This window comes from Paralichthys olivaceus, chromosome 9, assembly GCF_024713975.1.
Source record: "Paralichthys olivaceus isolate ysfri-2021 chromosome 9, ASM2471397v2, whole genome shotgun sequence".
NCBI lineage: Eukaryota > Metazoa > Chordata > Actinopteri > Pleuronectiformes > Paralichthyidae > Paralichthys > Paralichthys olivaceus.
In genome coordinates, this window is record NC_091101.1 from 23,304,918 (window position 1) to 23,327,059 (window position 22,142).

At 41.1% G+C, this 22,142-nt stretch overlaps 1 protein-coding gene across 2 annotated transcripts; it reads right to left on the bottom strand.

The window, feature by feature from the left end:
• Positions 1-882: 882 nt before the first annotated feature.
• arhgef37 (Rho guanine nucleotide exchange factor (GEF) 37) lies at positions 883-21,537 on the bottom strand. 2 transcript variants are annotated; one of them, XM_020084123.2, is made up of 16 exons: positions 21,399-21,537; positions 17,576-17,767; positions 17,137-17,238; positions 14,729-15,225; positions 13,527-13,656; positions 13,243-13,390; positions 12,949-13,148; positions 12,687-12,817; positions 12,103-12,207; positions 10,976-11,089; positions 10,446-10,615; positions 9,294-9,441; positions 8,961-9,089; positions 7,701-7,896; positions 7,093-7,262; positions 883-4,312 (listed from the first exon to the last, which is right to left on the bottom strand). In XM_020084123.2, the coding sequence occupies exons 4-16, from the start codon at positions 15,212-15,214 to the stop codon at positions 4,103-4,105; spliced, it is 2,337 nt and encodes a 778-aa protein (XP_019939682.2). In that variant the 5' UTR covers positions 15,215-15,225; positions 17,137-17,238; positions 17,576-17,767; positions 21,399-21,537; the 3' UTR covers positions 883-4,102. The 2 variants fall into 2 exon arrangements, with proteins under 2 accessions (XP_019939682.2, XP_069387852.1); XM_069531751.1 differs by lacking the exons at positions 17,576-17,767; positions 21,399-21,537 and having other exon boundaries at positions 17,137-17,276.
• Positions 21,538-22,142: the final 605 nt, after the last annotated feature.

A 22,142-nucleotide genomic window follows, 5' to 3' on the forward strand; every position in this document is an offset into this window, starting at 1 on the left:
ATTTCTCTGGGAAATATTTGACTCTGAGCTGCTTTACATTCACAGCAGGTGAAGGGTACACTGAAGCTGAACTCACCCATAAGAGAAACACAGCTCAACACAGCACAGCATACAAATGTGTGTGTGTGTGTGTGTGTGTGTGTGTGTGTGTGTGTGTGTGTGTGTGTGTATTCCTCTGCTAAGCTTTCTATTGTGCGTTTATTTTGCACTCGGCTGCACTGAGGGTGTATGAAGATGAAAGAGGAACCTGTGAGCGGTAAAAACTCACAACTGAAGCTCTGGAAATAAAAATAAAATGACTCAGAGAAAACAGGGATTTAAGAATAGTTTGTGCTGGGAATAAAAAACGACTGGTGTTCGATCGCTCAGTCGATCCCACGGTCGAGATGCTTAAAACCAATAAACAGGACGAGAGCAGGAACGCGAGTAAACGCGATATTTCAGACGAAGTGCCAAAGATGTAGTGACAGCTGCTGTTCACACCGTCGAGTCTGAAGCCTGCAGGGAAATCAGTTTACTCTGTAAACATGTTCAGTCTGTAAGAATCTACCAGAACTAGTTTCCACAGAGAGTAAACAGCTCTGCTGACACAGTCTGTGTTCCTGTGCCTTGCTTACAGGCGCCACAGTGGTAATCGTCAGAGGAGCGAGAAGATGTAGTCGTTAACTTCTGCGTCCAAATTCTATTAGTCAGTCTGGGACTTTACAAACAGTATTCATGGGTTGATTATGAAAGAAACTGACCCATGTGATGTATTGTTATTTATGATGTGTCCAGTTTGTTATGTGGTCATTTTTTTCTTGTCTGGTTATTTGTTGACGGTTGTTTCGCGAATCTGAAGTCGGATATCATACATGTGTGAAATGACTCGAGAACACTGAGCAGGTTTCTTTTAGTTTTATTAAAGCCACAGTCAATTCACAGCTGACTGCTGCTCTGCACAAATGCTCAACTGGTGTGTGTGTGTGTGTGTGTGTGTGTGTGTGTGTGTGTGTGTGTGTGTGTGTGTGTGTGTGTGTGATTGAGTTAAACATCATAACTTTGGCAATACTTAAAAAGACTTCATCTCTTGTAGCTCTGTGGCGTAAAATAATTTAACTCTTGACACTTAATGAAACACACATTTACAAAGCAATTTGCTTAAAAACACAAAGCCTGTACAGAAGCTTAATTATTAAAAAATCATAAACTAAACATGAACAGAATGTACAGAAGCCGACTGTGAGCTCAAAGAACTAATACTGACGAACGGTAAAGTAAAGATGGAGGTAACACACACACACACACACACACTCTTTCCAGTTGCATGCTGACATACAAAGGCTCCCTCAGCCAGCACAACCAAAGTCTCATACTCCCTCTGGTGGTGTGGTGAATAAGTAAAAACAAGTTTGGCAAGGCACAATCACAGTGTGTGTGTGTGTGTGTGTGTGTGTGTGTGTGTGTGTGTGTGTGTGTGTGTGTGTGTGTGTGTGTGTGTGTGTAAACAGATAAGTTTTTACACCATCTATATTTTTGGTCAGGCTTTCCAAGACAAAAAGAAAATACTCTATTAAAATGTACATTCGGCAGTTTCACATGCTTCATTTGCAATCAACCGGAATTAAAAACAAAATACACTAAATACGACTGAATTAAAATGAATTAATGTCTGATTAATAACATTTAAAAGCTGAATTTCTTCCTTCCCCCTGAAGTGGCCTTTGAAAGGGTGAGCGCAGGTAAAATGTTCTCAGGTTGGAGGGTTTTCTTCATATTCTTTCATCTTACTAACCTTGAGGACATTTGGTATTTAAGTATCATCACACACACACTCCCTCTCCCTCCTGCTGCTCTGCTCTGTCCTGACATTCAGGCTGATGGGTGAAGCTGAGCTCCAGCTGAGCAGCTCCTGATCCCAGCCTCCTTCTTCCTGCTTCCCATCCACAGCAGCGGATGCAGCAATTCAGGAAACAGTAGGAGACTCGATATTATACAAAACACTCTCATGTAACAAGAGGGAGGTCATTATACTATTGTATTATTTGTGTTTCTAAAATACTCATTGTGTTATTAGTTGGTCATTGGAAGTCATCATTTGCTGGATGTTAATGTTTCTAATTTTGTGAAAAGTATTTAATAAGGTAGAAGTTTTACGAAAGACAATGTCCGCTGTTGCCAGAGAGAAGATTCACGAGAGCGCTCGAACTACATCAAATACTCATCAGAGAGGTTTCTTCAAAGCTTCATAGAGGTGAGATGAACTGCAACGTCAAGCGGATTCATCACATCGAGAAGCCACGGTCACATTACATGTGAGGGCTGGAACGATAACGCTATACAAATTCTATCAGGGTAAAAGATTTCATCTCAACCCATAATTATCTGGATAAATGTCTCGTTATTATTAAGTCAAGAGACAGATCTTTGCTCTGTTTTTAAAAGTACTGAGAGTGTTTGTTAATATACAAAGAGGAGACACTCACTGCGGAGTCTCACGTGTAAACCTCTTGATGCTCTGCCTGATGTACGGAGCACTGCGACATAATGAAGTGGAACAGTTTTAACTAATCCGACTAAAACAACCCGATTTCCACCGGAACGCTTTCACAGTCCACTCAACTTGGGGGAAACGCCACGGTGAGACGCGAGCTGCATTGATTGAACAGTATCCATGGCAACAGCCATCATCAGGTGTCCGTGAACACAGAAGTAGGTCATCTTCATCCCGTTTGAAAACTTTTTCAGCCGAGATGGAGAGTAAATCTTACAGTAATGAGGGCTGAGGGAACAGAGACACTTCACCTTCACGAACGCAGCGGTGAATGTGCGATGAGTGAATTCACGTCAGGGTTGTGTTCAGAAAGGGAAAAAACAAAGGAGGCTGAAGAGGAAATATTCAAACTAACAGAGAAACTCCTCCACAGGTCTTTCTTCCATTTTCCTGAAACACTTGGACTCGTTCTCCCTCCTCTCCTTGCATCTCTACTTCCTCCTCTCTCTCACTCGCTCACTCTGTCTCTCTGTCTATTTCAGGCCTGGAGACATTTTGCATTTACATCACATTACACAGTCTGAGATGATGAGAGCGTTGTGTACCTGTCAGTCTTGATACAGTGCTGATCCTGCCTCCAGGTGAGGAGGAGGCGACTTCACACACACACATTCACACACATTCACACACACACACACACACACCTGTCAGCCTAGCTTCATGTCAAACAGATGCACACACACACTCAGGGTGTGTAAGCGTTGCAGTTAGTTTGCCAACACAGGGACATACGGAGTCTTTTTCTGTTCAGTTGAGGGTGGTCGTGTCCAAACGTCTCTCTTCATTTCGAGCTCAGACCAACGCCGCTCACCTTCAAAATCATTTTCTTATCGTCTGATGCTTTTGAACATCCTCCATAAAGATTTTGCAGTGGCCGCAAGCAAACTCTGCAACCTTCCCAGGTGTCCACGAGCAAGGCGCCGTACTGTACGACTCCCAGCGCTGGGGCTGCTGTTTCCTTCATTAGTTTCCCCAGTGTGTCACATACATCAATCCCTTGGCAAATATTAACTATATATAATATTCTGTGGAGCCAAACACTGTTCGTATTTCAAAGCTTTTCCTTCCATGTGAACACTCTCAGTGTTCTGCAGGTGCTACTGTCCAAACTGAAACCCTAGTGCAAATGTATAAATGTTTTTTGAGATGTCATTGAGAAGTCATTTTGAAAGTTTAGCTCGAGGCACCGCAGAGAGTTGTCACTGTTTTTTTTTAAATCTTCAAGTGTTTGTCCACGGCATCGGGCAAGACTTCTGGTATCTTCACTTCAGCAAAGTATGTTTTTGGTTTTGGAAAATGACGGTTAAATGATCCTTCGGGAAAATAAAAACAAGCTTCCTTTGCTTTCATTGTGAGATTGACTCAAAACGCTTTGAGGAGAGTTTGGCATTTTTCAAGAAAATCTAAATCACCGATTATCATGATGTAGTTACTACACTTGCTTTTGTTTTATGAGCTTAAAGAAGCAGGTGCAGCCTCATTACAAAAACACTGCTGTAAGCCTTCTACACACTGATGCTGTGCGTGCTGCTGTATTTCCCCCAGGTGCAATCCCTCTCTTCCTTCCCATCAGTGGTGACACCCAGGTGGTCCCATCCCCAGTGGCGTGATTGTGAGGTAGTTGGAGGGCACGTAGCCTCTCTGACCACCTCTCACCTCTACCAGGCTCCACTCGGGGTTCCCTCGTTTGTCGTGGGCCTCCAGGATGCGGACTGACTCGCCGGCCCGAACAGAAACTTCATGGCTTCCTCTGGCTGTGAAGTCGTAGGCTGCCAACACCTGTAAGAGACGACAGTCCAAAACATGAGTAAGACAAAACGTTATTTAAAAGATTATCGCTGAGTAAATAATAATACAGATTATTTGCATAGTGCTTTGTTTCCATACAGAACACACTCACAGTCACTTTTATACAGTTGGAGTTGTTTGAACTATTAAATATATCCCGTTTGGTTGTGCCTCCATCGGACAGATTTTGATTTACGACGATATCATAAAACTGTACCGTGTCATTTCATGACATCATCCTGCCTAGTTGCTGTGGTAACAAGGAGACATTAAGCGTGCGGTCTTAGTGTCAGAATTCACAACACGACTTCAAGAAATGAGCAAACAGGAGAGGAAGCGTGCACACGGGTACAAATGCAAACACACAGACACACAACCACAAATCATTGTAATACTCTGTGAAAAGGTTTACCCCGCTCGTTATGTCTTGACACATCCCATCTCATCACCACACACACACACACAGACAGACACACACAAACACACACAAACAGACACAGACACACACACGGGGGGCTTCCTAACAAGGCTTGTGTTGGTATGACAGTGCCCCAGCAGTGCTAATAGCTGAGTTTATCCGGCTGCTCCGTGTCATTAACAAACGCCCCAGCTCAGCTCTCAGCTACAACATTCCCTGACGATCTACAGTAATTAGCATCTAATTAGCATTGTGTCACGAAGAGACAGGGAGGAGAGAAAAATTTAAAAAAAGACTTAAGTGACCATCGGCCGCAGTTTTTACCAGAGAGAAGTTTCTGATAGAAATGAAAGAGTTGGGAGAAGTGTAGAGAAGCTAATCAGCACCTTTTGGAATATATTCACGACAACATGCTGAGGTCATAAATGACACAGGAACAATTCACTGAGAATATGGAAGCCAGGCTATAATCTATGAACACTAACATCTGGGATGTCTGCAAGTGGTAATTACACAGCCAGTTTTTCCAGTGCGTTTCATTACCTCCAACAGAGGTGAAACAACTGTCTGCCTAAAGGAAAGGGAGCTCCATCCCTCCAGTGTCTTTACTGCTGATCCTCTGAGGGTCGCGGGGGGGCTGGAGTCAATCCCAGCTGACATTGGATGAGGGGCAGGGAAAACTCTACACAGGTCTGTGACAGGACCGACAGGGCTAAGCTGCGTGTCTTGAGTTGTAGAGGGACGGCCGAGAAAACCCATGTGAACAGATGATTATTATCAATATTATATTTTATGATTTTATTCTATTAACTTTTATTTCTAGAAATCTAATAGTTTCTGTTTCATCATTATCTCTGTACATTTAGTATTTTTTTGTTTTTAAAGCTATCCCAGCTCACACTGCATGAGAGGCGGGGATGTCTCTCAAGAGGTCACTTGTGTATCTCAAGGTTGCGACGTATAGACGGAGAATCACATTCACACTTTGGCTCAAATGCATCTCTCACAAATCATAGAAAAATACTGCAGTCCAGACAAATTTGGCACCTTAATGTCACAGCTACACCTTCATGTCTTTAAACGCTGACAGCCATAAATCACTTCTCCTCAGCCACAAAAAATATCGTCAGTGTTTGGACTGAAATTCAGTTTTCTTCAGGGGAACAACAGCAGCTCAATGTTGAGGAAAGAACAGAAATATGTTGAAAATTCATCTGCTGCAGTTTGATCATGGCAGTGTGTGTGTGTGCTTTGTATGTGAGCAGACTCAGGGTCATGAGGCATGAACATGGGGAGGACGGGATGTGAAAACCCACCTCTATAAGGTCACTGGAGCCATCATTCACTTTAACAGCCAGTGTGGAGACATGTCTTTAAAACACACACACACACACACACACACACACACACACACACACACACACACACTCGTAATACCAAAAGCAATTCCACTTCTCATCCACTCACGTGAATCTCTCTCTCATGTACACATCCACATAAACCATCACAAATTTACAAGCCATCACACACACACACACACACACACACACACACACACACACACACACACACACACACACACACACACACACACACACACCCCTCTATCTCAGCTTGCAGCAAAGCCTCGCATAAATTAACTCTCAACCCTTCACACAGTAACCCACTTACAAGGTTAAACAGCTAATTATGGACCTTTCCATTAATAACACACACTCCAGGAAACTGTTTTACAGATAAGGACACACACATGAATGCACTTGTATATGGTTGGATAACCAAGGATTGCCCGTCTTTTCCTTGCACTCAGACACACACACACACACAGTTTCACAACTGACAGATTGATGCTTTGGTTTCAGAGCGCTACAGCATTGATAAATCAACTCTTCAATCACACACAGAATATGTAACTTTAGATTTTAGAAATTAACACACACACACACACACACACACCAGTTTGCAGTCCGATCAGATTATTTAAGATCATGACAGCAAACTGAAGTTCATGTCATTTTCAGTCTGATTTTCATACATACGGCATTTACAAGCAGCACATGAGCTGCTCTGTGATGTATAACTAAACTAATGAGGCCTAAAATAATCTAACTGATGCCTTTAACATTTCTGTCGACGTATCTCATATTTTATACGTCAATAAAATGCATGTTCAACTATACAGGGGTTTGTAGATTTAATAGATCATGTTTCAATGTCATTAATATGGAAATGTATGTAGAAACATGCTACAACCTCTAATCAGATCATCTGCATTGAAGAAGAACCCTGTGAGGTTAATGTGAAGTTTCCATCATGCTGAGTCAGTCAGTCAATCAATCAATTAATCAATCACCTGGAAGCAAGGCTGTCTAATGACCGCCAGCGGCCGGCTCTCTGGGGTGTAGGAGTGTCTTCTGATTCCCGTCACGCCGTCCGGCAAGGTCAGGTGTGGCGAAGGGGGTGGGTCCTCTGTTGGCTGGTGATAGCGAATTAGCTTTGAGGAAGGAGCGTAGCCTCTTCTGCCTGCGTGGAACAGTCACAGATGACAACATGTGATGCATATAGAGTGTACAGGTTTATACACTCTGTAAACATTAAATAATATTTTTATACTTTTGCATCAGTTAATAAGACCAGAATAAAGCGTATAACCAAAATTTAAAACATGATTTGATTAAGTTATAAATTCCCTCCAATAAATTAAAAGTTTAATCTTAAAAGATAATATCGCAACTTAATGTTTTTTTAAGCTAATTAAACTTCAGTGTAAACACTGTAATCTCTGGACTAATCCTAGATTTAACCCTTTGGTTTTTTCAGTAGTTAAAAACTGGTAATAACAATAATCCACCACAAGATGGGAGCCACGAGCTACATTTAAAAGGCACACAGGACAGTTTGTTGAGTTCTTCACACATGTCAGAAAACTGCTCATGTTCTCTACATGTTATTGCTTTGTACCTCCTGCATCAACCAGCCATCTGCGTTTGTCTCCACGGGTGTCCATCTCGCTGATAATGGCCACAAGCTCCCCTTTGGCCAGGTTCAGGTCCAGGTCACGGCTCCCCACAACAGCTCCCACCACCTGGTAGATCTTTCCAGAACCGTGCTTGTCTGTTAGCTGCTTCAGACGGTGCTGAGAGGATGGGCACAGAGGCTGACGAGGCAGAGGAGGAAAGAAGGGTGAAATGTAACGAGGATGATTGTTAATTAATCTTAGAAGGATAAGAGAGGCCTAAGCAGAATAGAAAATGGTCAGTGTAGTAATGGAGAGGTAATAAAGGTAATAAACTGTGTGTAGGTTAATAGAAATTATTCCTCAGTGATGACTGTATGGATTTAAAGATTCATTTAACATGGAGTTCATTTATATTAAGACATTTAATGGGCTGTTTTAAAATTGTTGGCTCTTGGTAGAAAACAGAAAAACTTAAAACCTCAAACTGAAGATATATTTCATTTTAATTAGATGAGCTCATGCTGCTGACCACAGACTGTAATTAAAGTATCTCCAGCTCCTCCCACATTTAATTAAAACCAAACCAAACAATACATTATTGTGATAAGTACCTAAATGACAGAAACTATATTTGAGATTGAATTAACGTGTATTTGTATTTTTGCAGTTTGTTCAACATCCCATCTGCCAACATGCAGGACATGGGGATTAGGACCAATACTGAAAACAGCCACCAAGAGGCGATAGAGACGATGTTTTGAAAGATCTTAATCTGTTCATAGAACATGTTTGAAAATAAAACCATTTTGCTCTGAGTGACAGGTTATAAATACACTGAACAGTTCCTGTCACTGACTAAGATCAAACCGTAAAGTTATTAAAAAAGGTTGAAGAACGAGAAGAGCAGCATTCACAAGCCTGCTGTCTGACTGATTCATGATTACACAGACATGACGTACAGCTGCATATGTGATTCACTGTAATGAAGTCGCTCAAGTCTATGTCCACTGTGAATACAAACAAAGCATGACATGGCTGTAACCTGCACTCACACTAGGTTATTTATACATTCTGTCAGGCAGGTTTAAGGAATGGAACCCTGTTCCAGGACATGTTGCTGAGCAGGAAGCATAGTTTCACATTAACGTGGACTGCGGTGACCCATCACTTTAATTTCATAATGACCTGTCACACTTCTTCTAATTCAAAACTAGAGTCAGCAAAGCACAATATAAACACAAGAGCATTATTTCAACTCTAACCTGGACGAAAGGCGAGTTGAGTGTGTCCTCTATACTTCGACACAAAGTCTCCAGCCTCCTCGACTCTTTCAATGCCGTGGACTCTGCCCACTCCCAGAATGCACCAGGGCTGAGCGAGCTGTGCGGCAGCTGGAGGAAGAGAGAGACGAAACCCAAGGAAACAAACAAAATAAGCATGGAGATTATATTTAACATTTTAAAGTAGTGTGCTGAAAGAAAGATTCAAGATTTTTTTCCATGCAAGAAACTGAGTTGACCACGTAACTAAAATGATTCTTATACTTTCTTGCAGGGGCACAGTGGATCTACATATGTGACTACAGGATTATCTACCTGTTGTGCAAAGCTCTGGAAGAGTTGTTCCATGTCTGATGCGAGGTCTTTGTGCAGACAGCTATACGTCCCCAACATGCTCCAGATCATCTGCAGAGCTACACTATTAAACTGTGGAAGCTCAGTGAGGAGCAGAGTGTTGATTGTCCTAAGAGAAGAAGAAAGAGCAGAGATTTACCTTAAATTAAATTAAATTTAAGACCACTGCAAAAGACTGGGCAGAATTATGTTCAACCCTTTCATTAAACGTGCTCTACAAGCTTATTTCCAGAGGCTGCAATTATGTGGACTGTGATGTTTCATAAAACTAAGCAGTAAAAAAAGTGTAGTTTATGGTTTTACACCACAATTGACTGGACTTTACCGAAAAATGTTACTTGTACTTTGGTGCTTGTTCATGTTTTTAAATAATTTTATATTGGGAGAGGGGTAGGTGTAGTTGTTCTGGGTTCAGCCGACAACTTTATGTTTATACATTGGTATAATAAATGTATAAATCTGACAATTTATCATTATTTTGTGGCTGGTTTTACTTTTATATTAAAAAAAAATGTATCATCTATTCAAGCATAATGAAAATGCTTAATATTTAAAAGCATTAGAAAAACTGAAATGGATCCTGCTCTACTTAAACTGGTGACAACGGCCAAACTAAAACAAACGTTCCTGCAAATAAAGCTCGTAAAAAGAAGAACATCAATTTAAACCACAGTGGAAATAATGATAAAGTATAACAACAGTATTACTGGACATGACAGGTAACAAGACTCATTGATACTAAAAGTTCAGTCAACAGTAAACTGGTGGTGGGTAATTGCCACAAACAATTATTTCAGACAGTGCTCACAACCACTTGAACTTTAAATTCCATTTCTCAGTTGATTACATTTGCTAATTATCTACTAAGTATATATACATTTCATGAAGTTTAGTTCTTTTGACTTGTCCAGCATTTCGTTGTGTCTCACAATGTCCTGTATAATCTTTATGTTAAAACACTGATGAGTGTTAGGACATCACGTAAGTAAAGTTCAGACACATGTACTCACTCTGTCTGTGGATTGACGCTGTAACCCACTGTAATTATGTGTCAGGTTTTCCAACCAAAGGTTCAGCCTGTAATTTTAAAATGCCCTCTCTCTCTCTTTGTACCTGTAGGTGTTGGCCACAGCCTGCTCCTCGTAGCTCAGATTAGATTTGGCTTCTATCAGTTCGTAGTCGAGCAGCTTGTCCAGCCTCTTCCTGATCAGGTTCCTCGGGCCCACCAGGAGGTCACGGAGTGCACACAGAGGTTTGTGAATCAACGTCCTCATCCTCTTCTCCTGGAAGCAAAGAGGGAAGGAGCGATTACGGTCATTTTTAGAAGATGAGAGAAATCTGATGCTGCAATCAACTATAACACTTGTTTGAACTAAATCAGGATCTCATTGACATCAAAAGAAAACACTGGAGGAACTTAGCATGAAAAATCTAATTTTCCAAAGAACTTCCAATGAATGAATAAAAAAAGCTCTATTCACCAGCACAACATAAAATCAATGTGCGACTAAATAATAGTTTAGTGATTAAATGTCTTATTAACTGAAACTATTCTTTGTTTCACTAATGTACTGCTGCTTTAACTTAAAGTATTTGACTTGGGCCAACACTGATATCTGGATGAGATTGTCTGTTTGACTCACAAACGTAGGAAGGATCCACTGTCTGAGCGCTGTGGTGATCTCTTTGTAGCAGATAGGCGCCTTCTCTCCGTCCATGTCAAAGTCAAACTCCTCTGTTTTACAGGCCAGGAACCCCTGCAGTCAAATAAAGTGGAAGATGTCAATCACTGCTCAGGTGTCCTCCTTCTCTGAATAACAAACAGATTTTAGAATTGATCAGTGTTTCCTTATTTTAGTTTAAGGGTGTCATGTGGAATTGAGACCTTGTTAAGACATGTTGATGGTCACAGGAAGAGGATAAGTTGCCGGGCCTGGTAAAAAATAACTTCTCTTAGTGGGAAAACAAGTTTCCACAGGATAATTTTAGAAAGGTACACAGTACAGTTGTGTGTTTGACCTCAGGGACTTAAGGAGGGTTTGAATTTACACAGCGTGACTCACGGACACACTTTGCTTCATGTTCACGTTGTTCCAGTTCTCCATTAGTCACAAGTGACCAGAGAATCACGACTTACAGTCACTGGGAGGACTGATTATATTTGAATGGGAGGGAATGAATGTGTCTTCTCTGCCTTCATTCAGTTGTTTTCTGCCAACTGTTGTGTTGAGAATGCAGTAGTGGATCAAATTAATTCTAGTGGCTCTCAAAGCACTGACGACATGATGCTCCCCCTGAATGCGACAACAAATAATACATTTTGTACTTTCAATAGTGACGACTAAAACTCATTTTTTACAATTTTATGAATTCCAGCACCAAAGGACATTAGCCTGGATGCCGTCACCATGAAAACCATGAAAATGTATCACTTGTGGGTCATTTCCAAGAATAGATACGAACCCTCAAGTGAGCTGTGAGCGGGAGCAACACTTTAATTCAGACAGTGTGATCGTCTGCAATGTGAAGGTAAAAGCAAAGAAAGTTAAATGAACTGTGCACTGACAGGATGCTGCTGGAAATCTGTGGTTTAGTGTCTTTTTCTAGGTAAATAATTCCTCACAGACAATATTTTATCTTTGTTCTTCCCCAAACATCCTTAGAAAAATAGACATTGCATAACAGTATTTAGATTTAACACATCAACAGCAGAAGGTTCAATTAAATCATTAACTGCGTGTTTATATAACCTTGGACATTTGCAGCTTACTTGTAGATGGTGCAGGTATGTCTCCACATTCTCCAGCAGCTCCAGGATCCCATGCTCCAGAACGTAGAAAAAACCTTCCAGGGTGTCAAACTCCTCATCGACCAGCTGCAACAGAAAGGATTTAATGTGATGTATTGATAATATATATATATATATATATATATATATATATATATATATATATATAATATGATATATGTAATAAATAGGTGTGTTCAGCTTCATGTCAGGACTTAGAAAAAAAAGTCTACTATTACTACTATTGCAGTAGCAGAGTGTGGAACACGAGTGTCAACAACAGGTTTTTTTATAACAGATCATATCGGATGTTTTTCTGCAGATGAATCTCTCCACTGGTCATTTATTAACTACTGCAGTGAGGGTGTGTACTGGAAGGTTATTTATCGCTCACACATATTCTGTAAGCATTACTTATAGCATTGCTTCATTCATTCTGATGGGTTTGGCTCGTCTCTCTGATGGTGACAGTTCCAGAGCAGCATCCTGGTGTTGCAGGGATCCTGTGTTGATTAAGGGCATTCAAGTGTGATATTTAAAATAGTGCTATAAACTTCATATCCAACCTTATGAACTATTCCAGTCTCGTGTTTGATTTGCTGGCTGAGCCTCGCCGTCTTTTTGGCAATGCTGTGGGAGTTGAGACGGTTGATCTTGTCTTTGATGGTTAAGGTTTCAGTCTTCTTGTATTTGTCAGCTACAAAACACAAAAACCTGTTAATCTAGAGATGTTCCAGTAACAAATATGAACAAAACTGAACATAACAACATATGCACTCTTATTCTTCTGTTTTAGTCATGGACAGTTTTGGCAGAAACCTGACTTACCAACTTCTCTGAAGCGTTTGTACTCATTGATTCGACAGTTTATGGCAATAGAGGTGTGAGCGGTCTGCTCCAGGACTGCGTAAGCATGGTGAGCCGGATCGGTGTGTTTCTGAATGGTCTGCAGGAGGAGAGGGTAGCGGGCGATCCGCTGCACCGGCATAACCAGGAAGAAACTCAGAGAAGTAGCATTCACTTCAGGCCTGGAGATGAATGCCAACGATCAGACAACTTCAGGAACGGAAGCAACAATTCCACTGTTTTTTAAACAGTTAAAAAAAAACGGGATGAACCTACGCTGAGGCCTTGATGACTTTGACAATCTCGTTCCAGAGCCCCTCCTTCTGTTTGTAGCTGTTTTCCACCACTGTGACGTGGTTGTAGTTGGCCAAGTATTCCTTATAGGCTGCTTCAATGTCTGAAGACAGGCTGAGGAACAAAGCACCTGTCAGGGTCAGGGGAAAAACATGTTTACAACAATTTAATAGCAACGACTTAACAACATGTAAACATGTAAAAAACTAAATGGAGGATTATACTTGACATTTGCATGGCTTTAAGTGGGAAGTTGAGTCTCTTACAGAGTGTCTCCAGGAATTGAGGGTCTTCAGGCCGAACCTGCTTCTGGTCCAACAAGTTGAGGAGTCGACTCGACACATCAATCACATCCTCAATGTAGAGAAACATACTGTCCAGATTGGCTAAAGGAGGCTAAAGTTTACAGGCAGATGGAAAGATACAAGCAAATTAATGAAGCCTATTACAGGAATGAGACAAAACCTATTCAAAAATACAACAGAAAACATAGAAAACACTGTGAAGGCTGTGCAGAATAGCATTATAATAGCTACAATTACTTAAAATGCTTATTTATCACATGTAGCAAACATCCACAGTACATGTGTGCTGCTTTTTATGTAAATAAATGCTAATGCACAGCTGATGAGATGAATTTTGTTTTGCTCCATTCTATTGTAATGAAAGAACAGTGGGAACAATCACCGGCGACAGACTGAACTATCTGCAGATTGCCACAGAAAACAAGCCGGCCACTTTTCTGTCTCACAATGGCTTCATTTATCTAAATGAATTCTATCTCTCTGCTCAGCCCTCTTCCTCTCTGCTGCTTCTGTCAGTCTTTCTCCAGAAGACTTTTTCCATCCATCATACTTCTTTACCCATATTCTTGCAGCCCTTCATTTTTCATCTTTTACTTTATTCAACCACATTGTTACATCTCCATTTTGAAACCCAATTAAACCCTCTTTCTATTTTCATTTCATTGTCTTCACCCTCATCCGGTGTTCCCTCTGTGTGTTGTCATTTTCATGCTCATCCACACTCAGCCCATAAAGCCTGATTGTATTATGTTTTATGAGGCCTCATTTCATTACAACAGTCAGAAATGATTATTTAACAGTAATAAGCTTTTCCTCAGATGTAATCTAAAAGCTAACTATAATAAACCAACAAGCGGCCTCTGCAGGAGTCTTGGGATGCTGCAGAGCCGATTCTATAAGTAAAAGTTACTTTTTCTTTAAAGGCAAAACCAAAAGGGTTCATGATCATAACAATCACAACAAAGACATGATAACACAACTGTAAATATCTATAATACTTAAGTTTATAATGCTACTTAATTGTTTCAAAATTGTAGTTAAATGAGAGTGAGCATGTTATGTGTGTTAAACACGCAATTTATAAACCTGTAACAACTGTAACTGTCCTAACCAGGACTACTCTTAGTTTTCCCCGAACATTAATATTAACACTTCAGGAATACCTGTAGTTTCTGCAGGTTGCCCCTGATGGTCACTGTGCTGACATGCAGCAGTCGAAGATAATTCCTCTCAGACTGGACCAGTTCCTCGATGGCCATCAGCTGTCTCTGGGCTGCTCTCGCTTTAGCTGCTGCTTCCTCTTCTTCAGAGTCTTTCTTAGCCTCTTCATCCTCCTGTGCTAACCTCTCCTCCGATATTGAAGTCTCCTCTGAGAAGCTATCCTGTGCGGAAAGTTTTGAGTTTGAATCTACAGGTTCCGAGGTCTCAGCCTGGCCTTCAACAGACACACCAGACTCCTCAGCTTCTGCGCTGAATGTCTCTTCTCCAGATTCATGTTTTCCCGTGGCTTCATCTGTCTCCTGTTGCGTTTCTTTCACTGAATCTGTGTTGGTGACTTGCTGTAAAGCTCCAAAGGAAGCCAGCGCAGATGAGGCTGGTTTGGGGAAAGTCAACGTGAAGGAGGGCTGTCGCGTCCTGGGCACCTCCATGATGGAGATCACTGTGAAAGAGACACTTTGATTAGACCATGTTGATATATTTTCATTTTATCCAAGAAAGGAAAACCTTTCCACAATGTTTTCGACTGTCAAGTTCCATACAGACACAGTAGAACCTTGTATCCTGTATTCACTCAGCTGTGTTGTCCAAACTGCGCCAGAGACAAACACAGCACATTTCACATGTCTATGCTACATCCGTATGGCCCTGAAACAAATGTACACACGATTTCTGTTCTGTTCTGCTGTTCTGTTGGAAACATCCGGTGTTACATAAGCAACCTTTTCACTACTCAGTGTGAAAGGAGCAAGTGGTAGGAGGAGAGTTATTGTCATTCAGATTCTATTTCCAGGCTGTAACCTTTAGCAAAATTGAAAAAAGGAGTTATGGACAAGTTTATCTAACATCTGGTGCCGACTGAGTCTTCAATAGGAAGATTCTTAGAATTTCAAACATTCCTGCATTTGATTTAGGGTTTATAACTTAGAAGTGAAATGCAAAAGTTCCAGGGAGGCAGAGAAAGGTAAAAACAACCCAGAACAGGTTGAGGATCACAGCTGAAGTTACCCATATTAATTTAGCCTTTATAACCGCATCAACCAGCACACAGCAGCAGAGCTACAGATGAAATGGCTTTGTTTACTTTGTTTATGGCACAGAAACATGCAGTGAGGGGGGGAGACCCATTGTCATGAATCCTCTGAGTTGGAACACCACATGTCCGACTCACCAGGAGGCTGGCAAGCTGCTTACAGGGCAACTAATGCTGCCACCGCTGTGAAAATTAGCCTTTACATGGTTCAGCTGAACAGCTTGTGTGGATTCTAAGGACCGACTCTAATGACAGTTTTATTTCTGACTCTGTGATCAAACTATAAACTCGGTGTGAGGAGTTACTCATGACACTTAACACTTCTAACATCAGCAACATGACTCAGCACTACATCCGTGCATCATAGCCTAGCACTAAAAGTTAGATCCTGATCTGAGATAAGCACCGCCGCATTGAAATGGTTTTACTCTGTGCGAGAGTGAGTTTAGTTTCAGATGCGCCGTGTGTTTCACTTGTAAGCTACTGCTGTTCCTGACCTGAGTGTATTTATATCACTGCACATGATTAACTGATGTTTCTGCAGTATTTATACTAAATATGAGCGAACAGATAATAGTCTAGGTCACAATTAGTCATGTCAAGATGCCCTTTATCTTCTTAAGAGTGGAGACGCCCTCGTGGTTCACTTTATCACAACACCAGGCACAAGATGCAACTCTCAACGCAAAATATCAAACATCCAATCTGAAGCATTCCTGCAGAGACCTTCAGATGTCTCAGATTTGTGGGACACTATTTTGGTCAGGTGCAAAATATATCACAGCAATCTCATATATACTATTTAGGGTATCAAAAGATACACATGTCGAAAAATCTGCAAGATTATGATGGACTGAAATGTTTTTGATCCAATCCTGCCTCACATATGTATCTTGTCCCACGAATGGTTTTCGGGTTAGTGGGAAAGCTGTTCCAGTACCTTATTTAAATTTGAATAGTGCTGGTCCTACAGTACTGAATGACCTTTTCTCGACTGGTTGCTTGTGTATTGAGTTGAGTTTTCACATTTTAATCTTCTTTTTTTAATTGAAAAAGTATATAACTCTACATGTTAAGTCTACTAAAGAGGTCTTAGCTAGCTAGACTCATGTGTCAAACTTATTACCTCTTTATATAGAAGACAGTTGAACCGGGCATAAAGAACTTTCTACCTTCAAAACCACTTTGTCATCGCTTCAGGTTTTGACATCTGCTGCCAACAAGCCCCATCAAAACCACAGCAAGCTTCCCACCATAACTATGTGTGAGAGTGACATTGAGAACAACATGTACATGAGATCAGGCCGTTATTATTATTACCTTGTGCAGAATCCTTGATTCAGCTGCAGTGCGGCTCGATCTCCCCTCTGTCGCTGTGCTCTGTCCCAGTTGAGGCAGGAAACTGCTGCAGGGGAGACGCTGCTGCATGGAAAACACAAACACACACACGCTGGTGTAACTTTCTCCAGTGACTCACACACAGCAGTCCGCTGCTGGGCCTCATGTGGCAGCAGTGTCTCAATGTATATTCACCAGTGTGTGTGTGTGTGTGAGTGTGCGTGTGAGGGAGGGAAAGACAGCGCATGAGTGTGTGAGGACAGGGGGGATGGTAGTGGAATGGGTTGGCTGGATGTTTTGTAGAGGAAAAGAGGGGAGGGGGTGAGGAAAGGGTGGCCACACACACACACATTCACACATGCACGCTGCTGAATAAGCTGATTGACTGCAGCAGCTGGTGGGTAAAGGAAGCACCACTCACCCAGGCAGAGGACGATTGGCCGACAAGTCTTCCAAGTGGAATGAAGAACCAATCAGTCGACACCTAGAGGGAGCTCATGGAACACTGGACGGACCAATGAAGACGGAGCCTTGAAGTGACTGAAGTTTTACTCGCACAGGAAACAAAAGCACCGCGGGACGTACCATCCTTCTCCAATTGCAGAGGGATTTTCTAAGGGGGGGGAAACAAAAGGAGATTTATAGCTCACTCCTTTGGACATTTTCCAGCTGGAAATAAAAGGTTTATGCAGGTTGTATTTCAAACTGTTAAATTAACAACTAAAGAAACTGTAAACCCAAAGAGCAGCACGCATTTTAATGAAAGGTTTAAAAGGAAAATGTTCTTTCCATCCACTTTGATTTAAAAAGAAAGGGTCATGCAAACCTAAAATTGCATTGTCATTTCTGAAGCCACTAGCTTGGCTAACGATGGACTTAAGAGGGTGTCATTAAAAAGTTTTGTTTATATTTTGGCTCCAAACCACAAGATCAAGCTGTCACCACAGATCATCTGTTCGTACAGTGGAAAGTGTTGTTGCTGCAAATCCAAGACATAACAGGGTGGAACTATCACCCTCCATTTCACTTCAGAGGTTTTTATGGTATTAAATCTGTGGTATGTGGAGTTGGTTCATCTTTCATCTTATTATTTTCTGATACAATTTCTTCGGAAGCATCAGATGATAACATTTATTTTCCATTTTCCCTCAAAAACAATAGTGAAACAAACACATCTCACTATGTGCATCTCAGAATAATTGGTTGTTTGCAGGAACCCAGCCTGAGACAATGAGGATATTCACTGAGGGCAGACTGGATGAGTCTGGAATGAGGGAGGAGGGAAGGAAGAGCATAATCAGGTTAATCAGATCAGCACGTCAGGGAGGAATGTTGAAGGGCTGGATTCCTCTATCAGCTGACTTCTGATCATTTCATGAACATAAGTCACCTGATAGAATAAAGGTAAACAAAGTTGGTATTTATCCAACTCTCCACAGACACCACTTTCTGATGGCTTGAATGGGAAATTAACAAACTGAACAAACATAGTTCTCACAACCAAATCCTGCTTTATCAAAAGGAGAATTACTCAATTTCTATAAAGAATGACTCTTTAAAGGCGTTATACCTTTTCTTATTAACAAGAGAGCTAAACTGATCAACTAGAATGACTCTCAGCAGAGCACATACCTCCACTAAGGCCCAACCTTACTCTTACGAAACCACATTTAAATCTGCCAGATTCCTTTTTTTATTTGAATCCGCACCACGAAAACATAAACTCCTTGGTGGAGGCAATCACTCACTTAAGTTCATTTCAGATGTACTGTTTAAGTTGCAGCAGAGAGAAAGAAATCCTTTTAAAAATCCTGGACTCACACTGTATCGCCCTGGTGGCCCAGCTGGACTCCTTCCTGTTGTCTTTATACTGTTGACTGTCAATAAAGGCAAAACATGTCCTTGATAGAATAAGTAAGACGGAAATAACCATGAGGAACTTGATCTTGGATGCTTTCACTTTCCACTTTTTTATGTCCTTTGCACTTTTCCATACACGACTGCAGGTGTGAAAATCTTGCTCAACACTGAGCAGTGCCAAACACCTGCAGGACAGAGGAGACGATGACTGTGTGAGAAGTCTAAATGTAGAGTGTTTACTGTAACTACTGGGTTAGGTGACTTCCTCACTCAACACTGGATGTGTGCCTAAAACACGCCATCATACCACAGACATGTAATGCAAGCCCAAAGGGCGACTTGTTCGCCACCTTGGTAAATCAGGGATGTAAAATAGTAATAAATAACACGACGTGGCACCGACAGACTCAGATCGACAGACTCAGATCTCTTCTGTAACGTGCTCCTCTTGGAAAGAACTTTGATCCTTCACTAGTAAGATGGTGTCCTTTGCTGAACTGGAAGTTGTCTGTTAACGTTTAGGTCCTCCTGCTGCGGGCTGTACGACAAACAGCTGAGAGAACATGACAAAGCTGATAATGACAGCAGTGATTTATTGTATGACTATTAGTCAGCACTGAATAGCCTGCACCTGACATTGTCATGCTGCCACAGCCTTACTGACGATGACTGAGGAGTTGTTATAGGTTGACTGAGTGACAACAGATATTTATGATCACAGTCACACCTTCTTTTGTTGAACTGTAGTGGGGGAATTACCGTTTTTCTTCCAACTCCTCAACCTGAACGTCAATGTAAAGCTGTTTTCAGTCAGACAAGTTGCAAGTCAGACGCATTCACAACAACGGGAACATTCCCAAAACAGTCAGGTGAAGGGTGACGTCGGGGCAGAGCATGCAAGAGGAAGGACATGACATTTAAATTCAACTTCTGTTTTCAGCAAATCAACACCTGTGTCAGCCCTCATCAATAAAAGCTCTGACTCTGACATTTGTGTTTTTACACACAATCATTTCAGGAGAGGGTCTGGAGTTTTAGTGCATGTCTTAGAAAATATACGCCACATCTGAGTCAAACTGTCCTACCCACCTATACATAGGTATATCAACTATGGTGCCCAGAATGACTATAACCAAGGACTGCTCATTAATTTTAATATAACCTGAGGATTCGTCCCTCAGTGCACTTCCACTCAGGACTCCAGAAGCTGCAGCAGAAGGACACATCATATCCTTGGCTTCTTTATCACAAGCGAACCGAAACAAACCAAGTGAGATGGTCAAAACAAGATTCTTTACCCGTCTGTCTCGCTCTCTTTTTCTGGAGTGAACAACCAGCTCAGAAACATTTAATCAGCTCTGTTTCTAATGTTCTTTAAATCTGGATTAGAGTGCAGTGTATTACACACAAGTAACAAGACATGAAGATGACTTATTTCACAGAAGAGATTTTGGAGACTGGAAATACTTGATTGTGGTTGACTCCACATTATATATTTAACTATGCCTCCACCATAATAAAATGTATTGGTACAAATTGTACGTACAAATATAACAACAAGCAGTATACTGAGTCACAGTTGAATTTACAACATGTCATTCACACTGTTTTACAGGTTTGAGGTTAAACATTACTCTAACATGTTCACCTGTCGCACAGGGGGATTATACATAACGTGTTTCAAATGTGTACTTATAAATAATATTACTGTAAAAGCATAGTTTAAAATATATATGGAGTCAACCACCAATGAGTATTTCCAGTCTCCCAAACCAATTCTGAGCAGTATTTACATCATGACATGTCACTCTGTTCAAAACACACTGTGAAGTCTGGAGATACTTGTTGGTGGTTGACTCCACAGACATAATAAACCACGTCTCCACAATAATACTGTGTATAAGTACACATTTGAGGACACACATGTACCTGTAAACTCCATCATACTAATGACAGCTACTGCACTGTTTAACGACAAGTACTACAGGCTACTGCTGTTCCACTACAGGTCATTTTTATTTTCTTTAATTATAAAATACAAAAGTTGTTGGACATGTTATAGTCATGTGTAGTAATAATATTTAACCCTTACAACAGGTGGTAGATGTGTCTTCCACCACAAACCGGTGCCTCTGGCTGACATCTTGTGTTTTATGCTCGCCATATTGTGAGAGTCTTCCTCTTTCATGGGAATAAATAAGACGAGTCAAGCGTCTGTGACGGTTTCATCACGAGGACGAGGCAGACATGTATTTACCTCAGACATCTGTGTGCTCGGCGGACATGTCTGCTTCTGAAGCAGGATTTGAAACCAGCGGAGCCTCGAGTTGATGAGACGGACACACGGACCACCTGCTGAGTGAATGGATAAAGAGGAGACTGACCGTGTGTCCTGTCCTCTGCGTCCTGTCCTCTGCGTCCTGTCCTCTGCGTCCTGTCCTCTGCGTCCTGTCCTCGTGCTCCAGCCTCAGTCTGGAGATAAAGAGCTTTCACCTGAGCCCGCTCACCTGCTGCCTGTCAACGTGACGACACCACACCGCACATCCGGTCACTGCGCTACAAAATAACATGTACCGGAACATGGGAATGGCTGTGGGAGGTTTCAGAGTAAAAGCGAGAAAAATATTCACTCAAACGCTTTACTTAATTTTAGGTTAGTAGAGTATTCCCATTTTATTTATAAGCAACTGACAGTTATATTTTCTCTTTTTACATATAATTTTCACTTACATTTCAGATACACATTGTCCATTTAATAATTATGTGACATCTATGATGGTTTCAGAGTAAAAGCAAGAAAAATCTGAGGGTAAATATAGTTTCTTCATTTTTTTTTACTTCACAGCACTAAAATGTCCAGTGTGTAAGATGTAGGTGAAAGGGATCTATTGGCAGAAATTTAATGCGGAATAATCCTCATGATGTTTTCACTAGTTCATTTCATTTAAATATTATGAATTGTAGTTTTCTTTACCCCAGAAAAGACCCTTTATATTTAAATACTTTATATTTACATGGAGGGGACCCTCTCTATGGAGGCCATGTTTTTTTACATTACTGAACAAACTAAACACCTTTTTGTGTTTTTATGACAATTAAAGTCTACCACAGGTTATTTTTCATGTTTG